Source organism: Narcine bancroftii, chromosome 11, assembly GCF_036971445.1.
Source record: "Narcine bancroftii isolate sNarBan1 chromosome 11, sNarBan1.hap1, whole genome shotgun sequence".
Taxonomy (NCBI): Eukaryota; Metazoa; Chordata; class Chondrichthyes; order Torpediniformes; family Narcinidae; genus Narcine; species Narcine bancroftii.
This window is the reverse complement of record NC_091479.1, coordinates 6,125,265-6,139,831: the sequence shown is the minus strand read 5'-3', so window position 1 is coordinate 6,139,831 and position 14,567 is coordinate 6,125,265. Positions and strand designations below refer to the sequence as shown.

The 14,567-nt window shown below is 42.4% G+C and overlaps 1 protein-coding gene across 1 annotated transcript in view; it reads right to left on the bottom strand.

Annotated features, from left to right (window-relative positions):
• LOC138745843 (chondroitin sulfate proteoglycan 4-like) overlaps positions 1-14,567 on the bottom strand; it is a gene marked incomplete at its 5' end in the record, with an annotated part of 85,636 nt that overhangs the window by 51,052 nt on the left and 20,017 nt on the right. Inside the window, one exon of the mRNA XM_069903225.1 lies at positions 5,731-5,894. Coding sequence (XP_069759326.1) covers positions 5,731-5,894 — 164 coding nt within the window. The remainder of the gene's footprint in view (positions 1-5,730; positions 5,895-14,567) is intronic.

Genomic DNA, 14,567 nt, shown 5'->3' with positions numbered 1-14,567 from the left:
CTGAAGGGAAAAAACCCTACAGATTTCTTCCAAAGCTGAAATCCTGGGTAAAGATAGATTGGGGGATATGGTGAAGGTGGAGAAGGCACAGTCACCTATTCTGAACTGAGCCCCGGGCAGAAACCCCATCTGGATCTGGTGAGGCTGCCAGGGCAGGGGGAAAAAAAAATTAGGATTGGCAATGGCTGTTGCAAATAGGAGGGGGAGACCACTGGAAATAAAGAGGTATAAGGTATTTTTTACCATGATATTAGTGCAGTGCTTTTAAAGCGCAGAAAAGAGTTTGAGCCAGTCAAAAGAATGGTGAAGCAGAAAGGATACGAGTACGTCCTGAGATATGCAGCCACCTTGAAAGTGGTATTCCTGGGTTGAGGTGGGGGGGGGGGGGGAAGGAAGGAAATTTTTGGCAGAGCTGGGAAAGGCACAGCAGTTTACTGAGGAATTACTTCTACTCGGTGGTGGGGAGGGGGGGAAAAGAAGAGCTAGAGTAAGAATGGAAACTAATGTAAATAACGACTGTAGAATGTTAAGCATTTTCGTGTAAATACAGATAAATACTGGGTTTATAAAAATGTAATTAAATGAGAAGGGGATAAAGGGAATGGATAGCTCTGGGGTGGGGGTAAGGGAGGAAGATGGCAAGGAGAGGTATGCATCACATAGGGTGGGTAATGTAGGAAAAAGGCAACATCATGGGAGAAGCAGTCATCAGGGGGGAAGGATGAGGGGGGTTAGGAGAAGGGAGTATGATGAGTGTTACTTTTGCTTTCTTTTTGTTTGGTTGAATTTTTTTTTGTCCTTTTTGGGTTCGTGGTCCATGTTTTTGCTTTATTTTCCCAGGCGGGCTGGAGTGGACAGCTGAAAGAAAATGGTTGGACGAATGATGGATCTGGGGCGGTGGAGATATGGGGGAAAAACACAGGTCTGAGTGTCTCTGAGGCAATGGCTAAAAGTATAAAGTATGTTAGTTTTAATGTTAATGGCTTGAACGGGAGAGTGAAGAGGAAAAGAGTTTTGGCACATATAAAAAAGGGAGCGGATTTGGCCTTTCTCCAAGAAATGCATTGAACGGTGCAGGAACACCAAAAACTACAAAGGGGATGGGTGGGTCAGATAATATCCTCTTCATTCACCTTAAAGGCAAGGGGGAGGGGGTGACAATCCTGATTGGGAAGAGTGTTCCAGTGAGAATGCAGAATGTGATTATAGATAGAATAGGAAGAATTGTAATGGTGCACTGTCAGGTATATTCAGAATCCTGGACCTTAATAAACGTGCACGCCCCCAACTTTGATAATGAGAAGTTCATGCAGGACATTTTCCTAAGATTGGCAGAGGGAAAAGAGAACATCTTGGTTGGGGAACATTTTAATTTTTGTCTGGATCCTGTCTTAGATAAGTTGACTAAGAAAATAACAAACACAAAGGCAGCGAGAGCTACCATTGATGGTATGAGGGAGCTGAACTTGATAGATGTGTAGAGGCAGAAACATCTGAGGGAGAGGGATTATTCCTTCTACTCAAAACAACACGACTCCCACTCGAGAAAAGATTTTTTCCTCGCTTCAGCTCATGTAGAGGGTAGGATCATGAAGGCAAGTACACAGCAAGATTTCTCTCAGATCACTCACCCCTGTTGTTAACAATAGGAATGCCAGATAACCAGGAAACTGTACACAAATGTTGTCTTAATATATTGTTGTTAAAGAAGCCAAAGTTTCATAGTTTTATAAGAGCACAGATAGATATGTTCTGCGAGGCCAACTCTACCATAGATAAATTCTCCTATGGGATACCCTCAAAGCATATCTGAGAGGTCAAATAATTGGATAAACCAAAACAGTAGAAAAAAGGTGGATAAATTAGAACAGGAAATTACTCATCTAGAAAAGGATTTCCAAAAGTAGGATTCAAAGGACCATTATAGGGCTCAAACAATTTTTTTTAAAAAACTGATGCTTCAAACATATAGTATGGAAAAGCCCATAATGTGGTCAAAACAAAAAATACTATGAACTGTGATACAAACTGGGAATGGCAGGATCTCGCATAAACCAAAGAGATTAATGAGACCTTCAGTGAATTCTATGAGGATATGTAAATCAGAATTGACAGGGGGGTCCAATAAAGCCAATAGATCATTGTCTAAATTAGAGTTACCAAATTTAGAGCCAGAAGAACAGGAAGGGCTAGATCTTCCCTTCATGGAAGAAGAGATAGGGAAAGCATTGAATTCACAGCAGACTAACACGTTTCCAGGGAGGACCAGTTTTCACCTGAGTTTTAGAAGGATTTATTGATGATGTGTTGAAATATCTGACATTCCCAGCAAACTCGTTGTCCAAACTGCACTCTATTCTGGAGGAATATGGGGAGATTTACAGCTACAAGGTTAATTGGGGCAAGAGTTAAACCATATCACTTACCAAGGGGGATTATAGTCAACATCAAGAAAACAGTTATGTAAAATGGCCACAAAATGGGATCAAAGATCTAGGAGTCAGAATAGACAATAACAAATAATTTATAAAAACTAAATTATACCCCCTTGCTTGGGAGAATTGAGGAGCTTTTAAACAGGTGGATGTCCCTGCCCATAACCTTAGTGTTAAAATGAATGTGTTGCCGAGACTTCAGTACCTCTTCCATGGCGTTGCCCCCAGGGATTCTTCCAAAATTTTCTCTCATGAGTAAGGACATTTTTTATGGGATGGAAAGGTAGCCAGTGTCTCTATGGAAAAATTGACTTGGGATTACAGTCTGGGTGGATGACAAATGCCAGACTTCAATAAATACTATTGGGTAGGCCAGTCGAGATGCATCGCCTCACTCTTGGGGGAAGATGCACCCTCCTGGGCACAAATTGATCTGCATGGGGGAGGTGAGAAGGTAGCAGAGGTCTTTATTTATAAATGAAACGCTAAATTGTTATTTGGGAAAAGAGGTAGCCCTATACTAAAACAAATGATCCTCATTTGGAATAAAATTAACCAATATTGGCTGTCTCCAAGAACACCCCTGGCTCCAAATAGATTAATACCATTGATGGTAACAAGATCCTGGACACCTGACGTCATGAAGCCATCAGGTGGGTTAATGAAGGCAGCTAATGTCACTTGAACAACTCAGGCACAAGTATGATTTATCAAATAAGGCGTTCCACTGCTTCCTTCAGATAAGATCTTATCTACACGACAAATTAGGTCCAACTATGACTCTACCAGTAACATAGAGACCCTGATTCAAAGTTCATGTATTTCTTGCTCCAATCTCCAAATGGAAAGACCTAAACCAGGCCTTCACAAATCAAGGCAGAGGTTGGAGTTGGACCTAGGAATAACGATTGATGAGCGGTGCGTCTGACCTGTGTCGGATCAACGTGACTGCAATTATTAATGTGCACTACAGGCTGGGACACTACAACTTTCTACACCAGCTGAACCTGATGCCTCAAAAATTGAACAAATCTAAACTAGAATTGTCAGACCAATACTTTAGATGTGGCATTGAGACAGGAATCTTTGTGCACGCAACTTGGACATGTACCAAGGTGAGACCCTTCAGGTGGAACTAGGCCAAGTCTAGAAAAAATTTATAGGTAAAGAATTCCCACAGAACCTAGAGATGCTCCTGTTGGGAAACATAATGGATGTCAGACTTAGAATGAACCTGTCCAATTTCCAAATCCAATTCGTAATGATCACATTGACATGACCAGGAAGTGCATAGCTGTTGCCTAGAAATCCGCTCCTGCCTGAGCATTACTCGCTGGAACACAGAAATACAAAGCTGAGTTCCCCTGGAGAAAATTATTTACAACTTAAGGAAAAAGTAGAATACTTGTTTGAAAATTTGGAAACCATACTTAAATTCTATACAAGCACGATTATAGTGTGGACCATCACGCCTTGCCGCCCCCCTTCCCCGTCTATCCCTCAATTTTCCTAATTGGGATGGATGGGGGAGGGTCCATCCATCCCAATTAGGAAAAGACAAGAGAAGAAAACAGATTGAGCACTGGCCACAAACCCATAAACCCCTGATATAGTCTTTACCTTTGTTGTGAATGTTGTGTGCAACTGTAGTGAGTTCAGTGTTAAATGTTGAGGGTGGGGAGGGAGGGGGATGAAAAGAGCTTGAACTCTGCAGAAAACCTTGTGTAGAATTGATCATTGTAAATTGTAGTTCATGCTGATACTGTAAACGTTGACATTAATAATGTTGATAACTGAGTTTAAGTTTGGAAAATCATAAATAAAATATTCAAAAAAATGACATGGAAGATAGATTTCATGGGAAAATAGAGAAGGCCTTGACATTTCCTTTAATTTTTGGTGAGTTTTGGGAAAATCATTTTTGGTGACTAACTTGTTTTGGAAGGAGTCCATAAAAGGTCGTCACATTAAACCCCAGAGAATAAACAATATGTATTTGTTCCATGATTTCTTGTACTATGCAGCCAATCCACATCTATATTTCCATGAGCCTTTCAACTCACCTGTTACAAATCCCATTACACATCTCGGTGAAGGTATTGAGATGAGAGTGGGAGAATGCTCAAGGAAGGACAGATGATTTATTTTCTTTTAGGATGTTGGTGCCACTGACAAAATGCTCTCGAGATAGTGGTCAAGAGCCATCTTTTTGAACTGCTCTGATTGTTATGGCATTGTGGCATTGGGAAGAAAATTTTAGACTGTTGATCCAATGAAAATTAAAGACTGGTGATACATTTCCTTCTAGATGGTGTACAATTTGGAGGGAAACCTGTAGATGATGGTTCACTCATACACCTATTGGCCTTGGCCAGTATGTAATCAGGTGAGGAGAGTGACAAATCGCAGTAACAGAGGAGTGGAATGGAAAAGGTGAACAAAAGGAAAGAGAGACACACACAGGAGACTGCAGATTATAGAATTTGAAGCTAAACACAATCCTCCAGCAGATTGTGTTTAGCAAATAGAGAGAGAACCTCACTGGACTGGTAGGAGAGAGAAAATGACAGAGACAAGTCAAGGTCATCTGATTGTACAAGTACAACCCAACGAAACATCGTTCTCCGGTCCTCGGTGCAACCAGAGACACACAACCAGACATAACACACACACACAGACAAACAATACATATACAGGGCAAGTACTCATATATACAAATAAATAAATACTGTTTCATGAATATGACAGTCTCCGAGGGTTAGTGTTAACAGTTCCTTTGGTCATTCAGCGTTCTCACTGCCCGTGGGAAGAAACTGTTCCTCAGCCTGGTGGTGCTGGCTCTGATCCTCCTGAATCTCTTTCCCAACGGGAGCAGCTGAAAGATGCTGTGTTCAGGGTGGAAGGGGTCCTCAATGATTTTGCGTGCCCTCTTCAGACAACAATCCCAGTAGATCACGTTGAAGCGGTGAGGGAGACTCCAGCGATCCTCTCTGCCATTCTTATGATCCTGTGGATTGACCTCCGATCTATTTCTCTGCAGCAACCCCATATCACACTGTGATGCAGCCGATCAGGACACTCCCAATGGAGCTCTATAGAACGATGATATGATGGTGGCCAGTAGCCTTGCCTGCTTCAGTATGGGTTACCAGAAAATGGAAATTTTAACATGCATTCCATTGGTTTGTAGGCTACAAGGATAATGTAAGCATATTTTGCAGCATATTTCTTGAAGTGAGATTATCTTGAGAACCACAGTTGGTTTAAATACAGATTACCCAGTGAAATACTATACCTCCAGTGCTCCAGCATTTAATTCCATCAGGAGGTAATCACTGCGGCCTGCAGCCAGAATGAGGATCCCATCAAGTCTGTTGGTCAGGAATTTCATGGAGAGTCGACTGAATGTAAATGAACTGAGCTCTCTCACTTCCACGTAACCATCTCCAAAGAAAGATACTGTAACAAATGGCAAGATGTAATATCAGTCAACATCAGGCCAGGCACAAGAGCAGTAAATAGACATGTCAGGCACACAAAGTACAATAATGCGAGAGCAAAGCTCTTTTTACTCATTTTCACCCTGACACCTCACTGGAACGTACTCCTGAAAGGACTAATTGTCAAGTCAGGTTTATTGTCATCTGATTGTATAAGTACAACACGCCAAAACAGTGTTCTCCGGTCCTCGGTGCAAAACATGCGAACACACAACCAGACAGAACTCATGTACAAACAGTACATATACAAAACAAGTATCCATCTCTACAAATAAAGATTGTTTGATGAATAGGAGAGTCTCAGATGGTTAGTGTGATCAGTTCCTTTGGTCGTTCAGCATGGATTGTTTCTTTTTGCCCATGGATTAGGTTTTGATTCAACTTATTGAGTTTATCAAAGTGAGATTGGGTCATGAAACACTGTTGAATCCTTTGATCATTAATATTCCATTGGTCGTAATGCTGTACCCCACTCCTCCCACCTGAGTGAGAGAACTCTAACACTCAGGAATTTCATGTCCTGTCTGACTTTGGTTCCCACTTTTTTTAAAAACCAAAAATAGATTTTATTCTCAATAAATTATTTACAAAAGGAAAACCATTCAAGGTCTGTCCCCACCCTTACTTTCATATCCATACATTTCTGTCAATCTGGGTTCTGGGTGAGGTCCCATTCTTCATTCTCCTGAAGAATGAAGAGTTCAGATTTTTCATTAGCTGATCCCCTTTATTTGTTTCACAGGCCTGTGAGAAATCCGTCACCTTCGCAGAGGATCAAGGAGCTCCGCGAACATACAAAGAGATGGGTTTAAATTCTCCAATGCTATCTGACATTGACCAATCTCAGAACAGTTACCGCCCTGGCACCAAACATTATTCCATCAGGATTAAGCTGTGCAACATCCATCTGCATGGTGCATCATGTTGTGGACCAATCACACAGACCCTAAGGTGTTTCCGCAGTTTCAAGAACCCTCATTCCTGTAAACCACATGAATCTAGAGAGAAATGATCAGAAATTCATCAATTCAGATTGTCGTTACCAGGACAACCCACATTCCAGAGTCTCTGCTCTCCTTGGTCAGGGCTATGGAATTTGAAGCATTCCATACATTAATGTGTTAATACATTATTTGATGTCTCAATCAACACCAATCTAGCAGCTCCCATATACAAATGCTGTGCATTGCTATAGATTGAACATCCGTTGATGCACATGTTCTTCAGGCAATGGCACAGTGAGTGTACGCAACCATAGCAGAAATGCTGATCTTGGTGCAGTTAGTGATGAACATGGTGAAAGGTTTCACCTCGATGTTGCGACCATGGAAAAGTGGTATCAGACCAAATGGAATTCATCAGTGCTGGGCCAACTATTGTTGGACACTGACATGAGAGGCATCAAATGCTGAGTACAAACGAAAATTAGTAACAAAACATTTTTAGGTCAATTGAAGCAACATAATGTGTCAACATCGTGATGTAATTAAACATGCTAAATTCAATAAAAGTTAATTTAATGTTTCTCCAACTTACTACGTGATAGAGTAAATCTGAAATTATCTTTGTGTTCAGCTTGAAGTTGTCTCTCATTTGCTTTTTTCAGCAAGCAAACCTTTTGAAAAAAAATTGTTGTCCAATGTTATGAAAGGAGTTACGTGAATTGAAATGTGCTCTTATTTGAGAACGAGAAAGCTTCCTATAATCTCTGACAGCACGAGTGAAGAGTGTGTAGAAAATTGCAAATGAGAAATGGAGTGGTTGGTGAAAGAGGTGAATGGTTTTAAAATATAAGGTGGGTGGCAGAGGAAAGAAGCAGATAAAGAGTGTATTTTCTCAAAAATATATCTAAAATCTAAGTTGCCAGAAAAACTGGCCTCTTTCTCTTACATGGAAAATATCTTGATGACTTGGCACAAGTCTGCTTTTGCCAGTTTGTGTCGAGCAGGAGTATTGAGCACCGTTTTATGGTTGACTCCTACAGAATGACTCACTATTTCCTGAGTAACTTCAGGATCCTCCCAGATTATTTTCTTCTCTCACAGAACGTCGAAAAGACCAAATTTAGTTGTTGGGCAGCAATTCCATAGAAGTGCGATCCAACACCATCACAAAGCCCTACTTGAGAATAGCAGGCACACTGCCCATGACTGGCCTTTTAGTTCCGAGTTTATATTAGAGTGAGTGATTTACTCTAAGGAACTCTGCTTGCAGCTGCAGCATAAACCGTGCATGCTTTCTAAAGCAAATGCACATCAAAGAATATTCACCAACAGTGCCCTTTTGAAATACCAGCAACTTTAACAGAACTAAACTTAGTTCTGGGGTGAGCATGTGACATTTCAACCTCTTACTTAAAATGTAATTTTCAATGTAGTTTAGTTTCTACTGTGTTTAACACTGACGGGGACGGCAGTGGAATGACTTCAATCCCAATATCAACTGCTTAGGGATTCACTTTTGAAGTAGAAGGAATGTAAGGCTGTATTCGGTACCCCTAATTTTCTTCCTCGTTCTCCTGAAGATGCTAACGATTCATCTCCCATTAGTTTGGCCATCTTCTAACACAATCAAATTGCCATTCTTAATGTTACCAACCCAAGGTAAATAATTTTAGAGAGTAATTTGGTCATAATGAGCACAGTCGTCAAGCCAGATGTTATCCTTTCTTGATTTCCTGAAATGTTTCCTCTGGATTGTGATTTTTCTTCACTCTGCAAACAATGAGGCCCGTCTTGGTTCTGGGTTTCCTGCCAAGTCAGAAATGTCTGATCCAAGCTGGGTCTACTGATATCTTTCAGAAACATACAGGGGTTGTAGGTTCATTGGGCAGCATGGGCTCATGGGCTGGAAAGGCCTGTTACCGTGCTGTATGTCTACATTTAAAACTTTAATTTAAATATTTTCAGGTGGCAGCAGGTTACAAATGTTTCAGTATCCCTGGAGAAGACAGGATCAGATTATTGCCTGTGTTAGCAAGGCAGATCTAGGAAGATAATGCAGTTGACAGTGTAGCTAAAGAACTGGTGTGGAAGGGAGGGATTCAGAGACCTGGATCAATGTGATCTCTTCTTCCACAGGTAGGATCTGTACAAGAGAAGGGAACACAAAAGTCTGCAGACGCTGTGAATGTAGTAAAGACACTCAGAAATGCTGGAGGAGCTCAACCGGTCTCACAGCATCCTTGAAGGACTCAGGGTCGAAACATTGGTAATATATCTTTACCTTCTATAGACGCTAAGTTTTCTCATGCTTCTCAGTGGGATTTAAACTAGTGTGGCAGGGCAGAGGGGGTCTGAACAGGAGGTAGTGAGCAGTGAGATTGAGAAGAGGGTGGATGTTGAGTCAAGTACATCTAGTTGAAAGCACGGCAGGACCAGGTTAATGAAACTGGGAGAGATGATGGTCTGACGTGCATTTATTTTAATGTAAGGATTAAAGTAAGGCAGATGTACTTAGATTCTGTATCAGTACCATGATGCTGCCTCCATTATGGTTGAAAGAGGGGCAAGACTGGCAGCCCCATGTTCCAGAATTTCAGACGCAAGAAGGTGGGATGTCAAGGAGTTAGGGAGAATGTCGCAGCTGCCCTTAGAGAGGACATACTGGAGGGGTCTCTCAGAGATATGGGTAGAACGCCAATAAGATGGGTGCCATCACCATAATGGGATAATACTGCAGCCATCTAATAGCCAGCGGGAGATAAATAGATATTCAGGACGATGATGGAAAGATGCCAGCTTGCTGTAGTAGCTGGCATCAACTTCCCCAATATTGACTGGAATTCTTTTAGTGCTGTGGCTGAGATGGGGCAGAATTTGCTCGGTGCATCCAGGACAGTTTCTTGAAACAACCAATTAGGGAAAGGGCTGTACGTGACCTCATACTGGAGAATGTCTAGCCAGGTGATCAAAGTTCCGGAGGGGGAGCATTTAGGGAACAACGATCATTATTCTGTATGTTTTAAGATAAGGATGAGACCTCAGGTGAATGTTAAATTAGAGGAGGTTATTGACAACAGGATTAAGCAGGAACTGGGGAAAGTAGATTGTCAGCAGCTATTTTGGGAATATCCGTATCTGACATATGGGAATCCTTTAAGGGCCATCTGTTTAGAATTCAGGACCAGCTTATTCCTGTGAGCATGAAAGAAAGGATGGAAAGATCAGGGAAACTTGGATGTGGCAAAATAAATTGAAAGTTTAGTCAAAAAGGAAAAAGGTAGCATGTTTAAATTTCAGGAAGCTAAGGCCCCTGAAGAATAAAAAGGAACAGGATTGAAGAATATTAACTCGAAGGAGAGATTAGACAGTTTGCATTGTTTTTTTCTCAACATCAGAGGCTGGTAGAAGCATTTAAAATAATTAGAGACATTAACAGGGTACATAGGAAGACACGAGAGCATCATTTACCCAGCATTTAGACAGGCACGTGAATAGGCAGGGAATGAAGGGATATGGGCCACATGCAGGAAGATGGGGTTGGTTTAGATTGGCATTGTAATTGGCACAGATATGCTGCACATTTCTAGGTAAGACGGTCCAACCTTCCTGCTCCTAATTACTATCCAAAATGCTTAACTGTAAAATTTATCCATGGGTTCAATGGATGGGCTTGCCTAGTGCCTTCTGACAATGAACTGCAAAGAAAAAGCACCATCCTGGCTTGTACACCAGGCAGGGTACAGGTGGCCTGACGGACTAAACAAAATAATTCCCCAGCATGCCAGCATCTACTGGAAAGGGATAGGGAAAGTTAACTAGGTTAACATTTCAACAGCCAACTCTGCCAAGTCTGGAGATCTCTTGTGTAATAGTTTGGATTCCTTTAGGATTGTAACTTTGAGCTTTATGGCACGACATACATTTCAGTGCTGGAAAAGATCCTGTTTCAAGGTCACAGGCACTGACGTGGTCTTTGTTAGAGCTATCCAAATGAATGACTTTGCCCAGCAGTAATGAACTGAGGCACTGACCTCCACCATTATGAAATGCTTTGAGTGCCTGAGATGGAATGCATCAAATCATGCCTCCCAGAGACAGTGGATCCATTTCAATTTACCTACAGAAGAAACCATTGTACAGACGATGCTTTAGTCTTGTCTCTTCACTCTGATCTGGCCCACCTGAAGAATGATGCCTCATACGCCAGGCTGCTGTTCATTGACTTCAGCTCGGTGTTTAATACGATCATTCCCCAAAGGCTGTTGGAGAAGCTGTCCTTGCTGGGACTCAACACCCCTCTCTGTAACTAGATCCTGGACTTCCTAATGAAAAGTGTCCAGGTTGGTAGCAGAATATTGAGCACTGGCACACCTCAGGCCTGTGTGCTCAACCCACTCGTGTTCACACCACTGGCCCACGACTGCATCGCCAGATCCAGCTCTAACAGTGTCATCAAGTTTGCAGATGACACGCCAGTCGTCGGCCTCATCAGCAACAACGATGAGTCGCACGACAGAGAAGAGGTGGGAAACCTTGTGAAATGGTGCGAGAGTCACAGCCTGAGTCTCAACGTGGACAAAATGAAGGAGATGATTGTAGACTTCAGGAGGACCAGGAATGACCACCCTCCACTACACATCAACAACTTTGTAGTGGAGGCACCAAATTCCTTTGGGTTCACTTAAATAGTGACCTATTGTGGACACTCAACATCTCCTTGTCAGGAAGGTGCAACAGTGACTGCACTTCCTGAGAAGACTGAAGCGGGAAAGGCTACCCACCACCATTATATCACCCTTCCACAGGAGCTCGATCGAGAGCGTCCTGGTCAGCTGCATCACAGTGGGGTACGGTTGCTGCAGGGAAATGGAATGGAGGTCAATCCACAGGACCATAAGGTGGCAGAGAGGATCACTGGAGTCTCCTTCCCCCCATCGACGTGATCGACCGGGATCATTGTCTGAAGAGGGCGCACAAAATCACTGAGGACCCCTTCCACCCCACACACAGCATCTTTCAGCTGCTCCCATTGGGGAAGAGATCCAGGAGGATCAGAGCCAGCACCACCAGGCTGAGGAACAGCTTCCTCCCACAGGCAGTGAGAATGTTGAACGACCAAAGGAACTGCTCACACTAACCCTCCGAAACCCTCATATTCACAAAACAATATTTATTTATTTTTACAGCTATCAAGCTTGTCCTACGTGTGATTGTTTGTCAGTACGTGTGTTCTGTCTGGTTGTGTGTCTGCATGTTTTGCACCGAGGACCAGAGAACACAGTTTCCTCGGGATGTACTTGTACAATCAGTTGACAATAACTTTGACTTGCACAAGTTTCAATGTGAACCAGATTTGAGCAAAACACAAAAGATTCTGTCAATGCTTTGCACCAATCATTCTCCAATCCTCCCACAAAACTTTTTACAGTAGAACACTACACAAAATGTCCACCCTGCTTCCCAGAGTGGAATAGAATTTCCAACTAAAGAATATTGATTTTATTGAATGTAAACATAATCAGGAAGCTGAGCACACCCCACAGCTGTTTAATTAATTCTCATCAACTTCATCCAGGATATTCTTCTGGGAACTTATTAATTTATTATTATCTTGCTTATGGGAGGAATTTGGAATTAGTTCTGACTGTTCTTATCTGCATTGTAATCTACGCAGTATTTGCAGCAACTTGCACTACTTGACAAGAATAACAGGTGGATCCTGGCCAGGACAGAGGCTTGGAAATTAATGGACGACAACAGAATTCTAGACCTAGCAAAGACTGGGACTGTCCAGACAGTTCATATTCTGTGAACACGTAGACTGAGAGCGTAAAGGGATATGACAAAAAAGCTTGGATGGGTGGGTGGTTTGGGCCGAGGCGAGGGTCCACGTTCAGGGCATCGAGACTTTGGATGGGTGGGCAGCTGGAGCCTAGGAAAGGTTTGCGGACAGGGCATCTGGAGCTTGGATGGGAGGGCAGTCGGCACAAGGGTCCACGTTCAGGGCATCAGGACCTTGGATGGGCATGCGGCCAGAGCTTAGGCGAGAGTTCGCAGTCGGGGCATCGGGACCTTAGATAGGTGGGCGACTGGGGAGCAGGTTCTCAGCTGGGGAGTCGGGATCTCAGATGGGAGGATAGTCTGGGCTTAGGCGAAAGGTCGCACTCGGGGTGTCGGGAGCTTGGGCAGGAGATCGTCCCTGGTCGAGACCAAAATTACATAGTATCAACTATTACATGCGTGTATACGGTGGCTATTCACCTGGTCCCCATCATCTTGAGATGAAGACCACAACTTGCATTAATGCTTCCTCTATGCAGCTCCACTCTCCATGTTCCTGGGCTCTCTTGGCCATATCTTACCACACAATCAGGTTTTGTCCACATAAATCAGTAAAAGAGGAGGTGTATTTTTATCTGAGCTGAATGCTAGATTTTACACCTGAGGCCGAAATGTGGGGCCAATCCTGAGTGGAGAAGATGGGAATGAATTAGGTTTGCCTTTCACACAATGTGAGATATGCCGACATTAGATCTTTAAGAGCACTTGCACGCACGTGCTGGGTTTCAACCCAGAAACAGTCGAAATTTTTTGGCATCATATCATAAAAGCCTTTCACAGCAACCATATAAAAATATCAGTAAATATTCAGACATAGGATTGATTCACAAATCCAGCAGCAGAGATATTATTGGAAAGAAAGGTTTTTTTTCCATATTTTATTGGATTGAAAGTACGAGAGCTCATAACAGGCAATCCCTTTCACTTCAGCGCACACTAAGTGTCAAATGCTGTAAAATATGAAATTGAGGTAAGCTCTAGGCATGTGGCAAGGAGATGTTTGGTGATAAATCAGAGACTATTAGACTTGCTGGAAAAATGTTGCTGGTGCAGGACTTGAACAAAATGTGCTGGAGAATGCCAGCCAACATTAGCTGTGAAACCAGACAATTCTGAGAAATTGCACACCTTCAATCAGAACGGTCTCGGTCTGTAATTGGCACTCAATTTGCTATCTTAAACACGTCCAACAACATGCATCAATGTGGAATACTAAGTAAAAACAACCATTCTTGTGATATCAAACTCTTCATGTTCGTTGATCCTGCCATCTGTGGAACTGCACTGATAAACATAGAACACTTCAGCACAGTACAGGCCCTTCAGCCCCTGATGTTTGCCTTCCCCCCAAAAAATCCAAGCTCTTCCCATCTCATCACCATCTATTTTTCTTTCATCCATGTGCCTAAGAGCCTCTTTTATCCACAGCGAAAAATACAAGGAAAATGCAGTTATTGAAAGTTCATATTACACAGGGATAATTGAGCAGAATATATCCCAATTATCTCATTGAGGGATTCTTCTCTGTGGTGAAATAAAACAAGTGGGGACACACATAAATACTACCAACAACCTCGTTACAGTAGAAATCTTTGGCTATTCTTGAAATTATTCAGGTCATGAATTGAGAGAGCTGTCAGGACATGTTATACATGTATCCATGAGTATACTCTGACTGAGTATAATCAAGAACTCCGTACTAATAATTGTGACAGTCTGTTAGTGCGTCATTGGTTATATGATTGATATGAAGGACACACAATTTTTCAACTGGTTTGGAGATAAAACATTACAGTACAGGCCCTTTGGCCCTCAATGTTAAAGCTGAGCAATATATTACCTCAAAA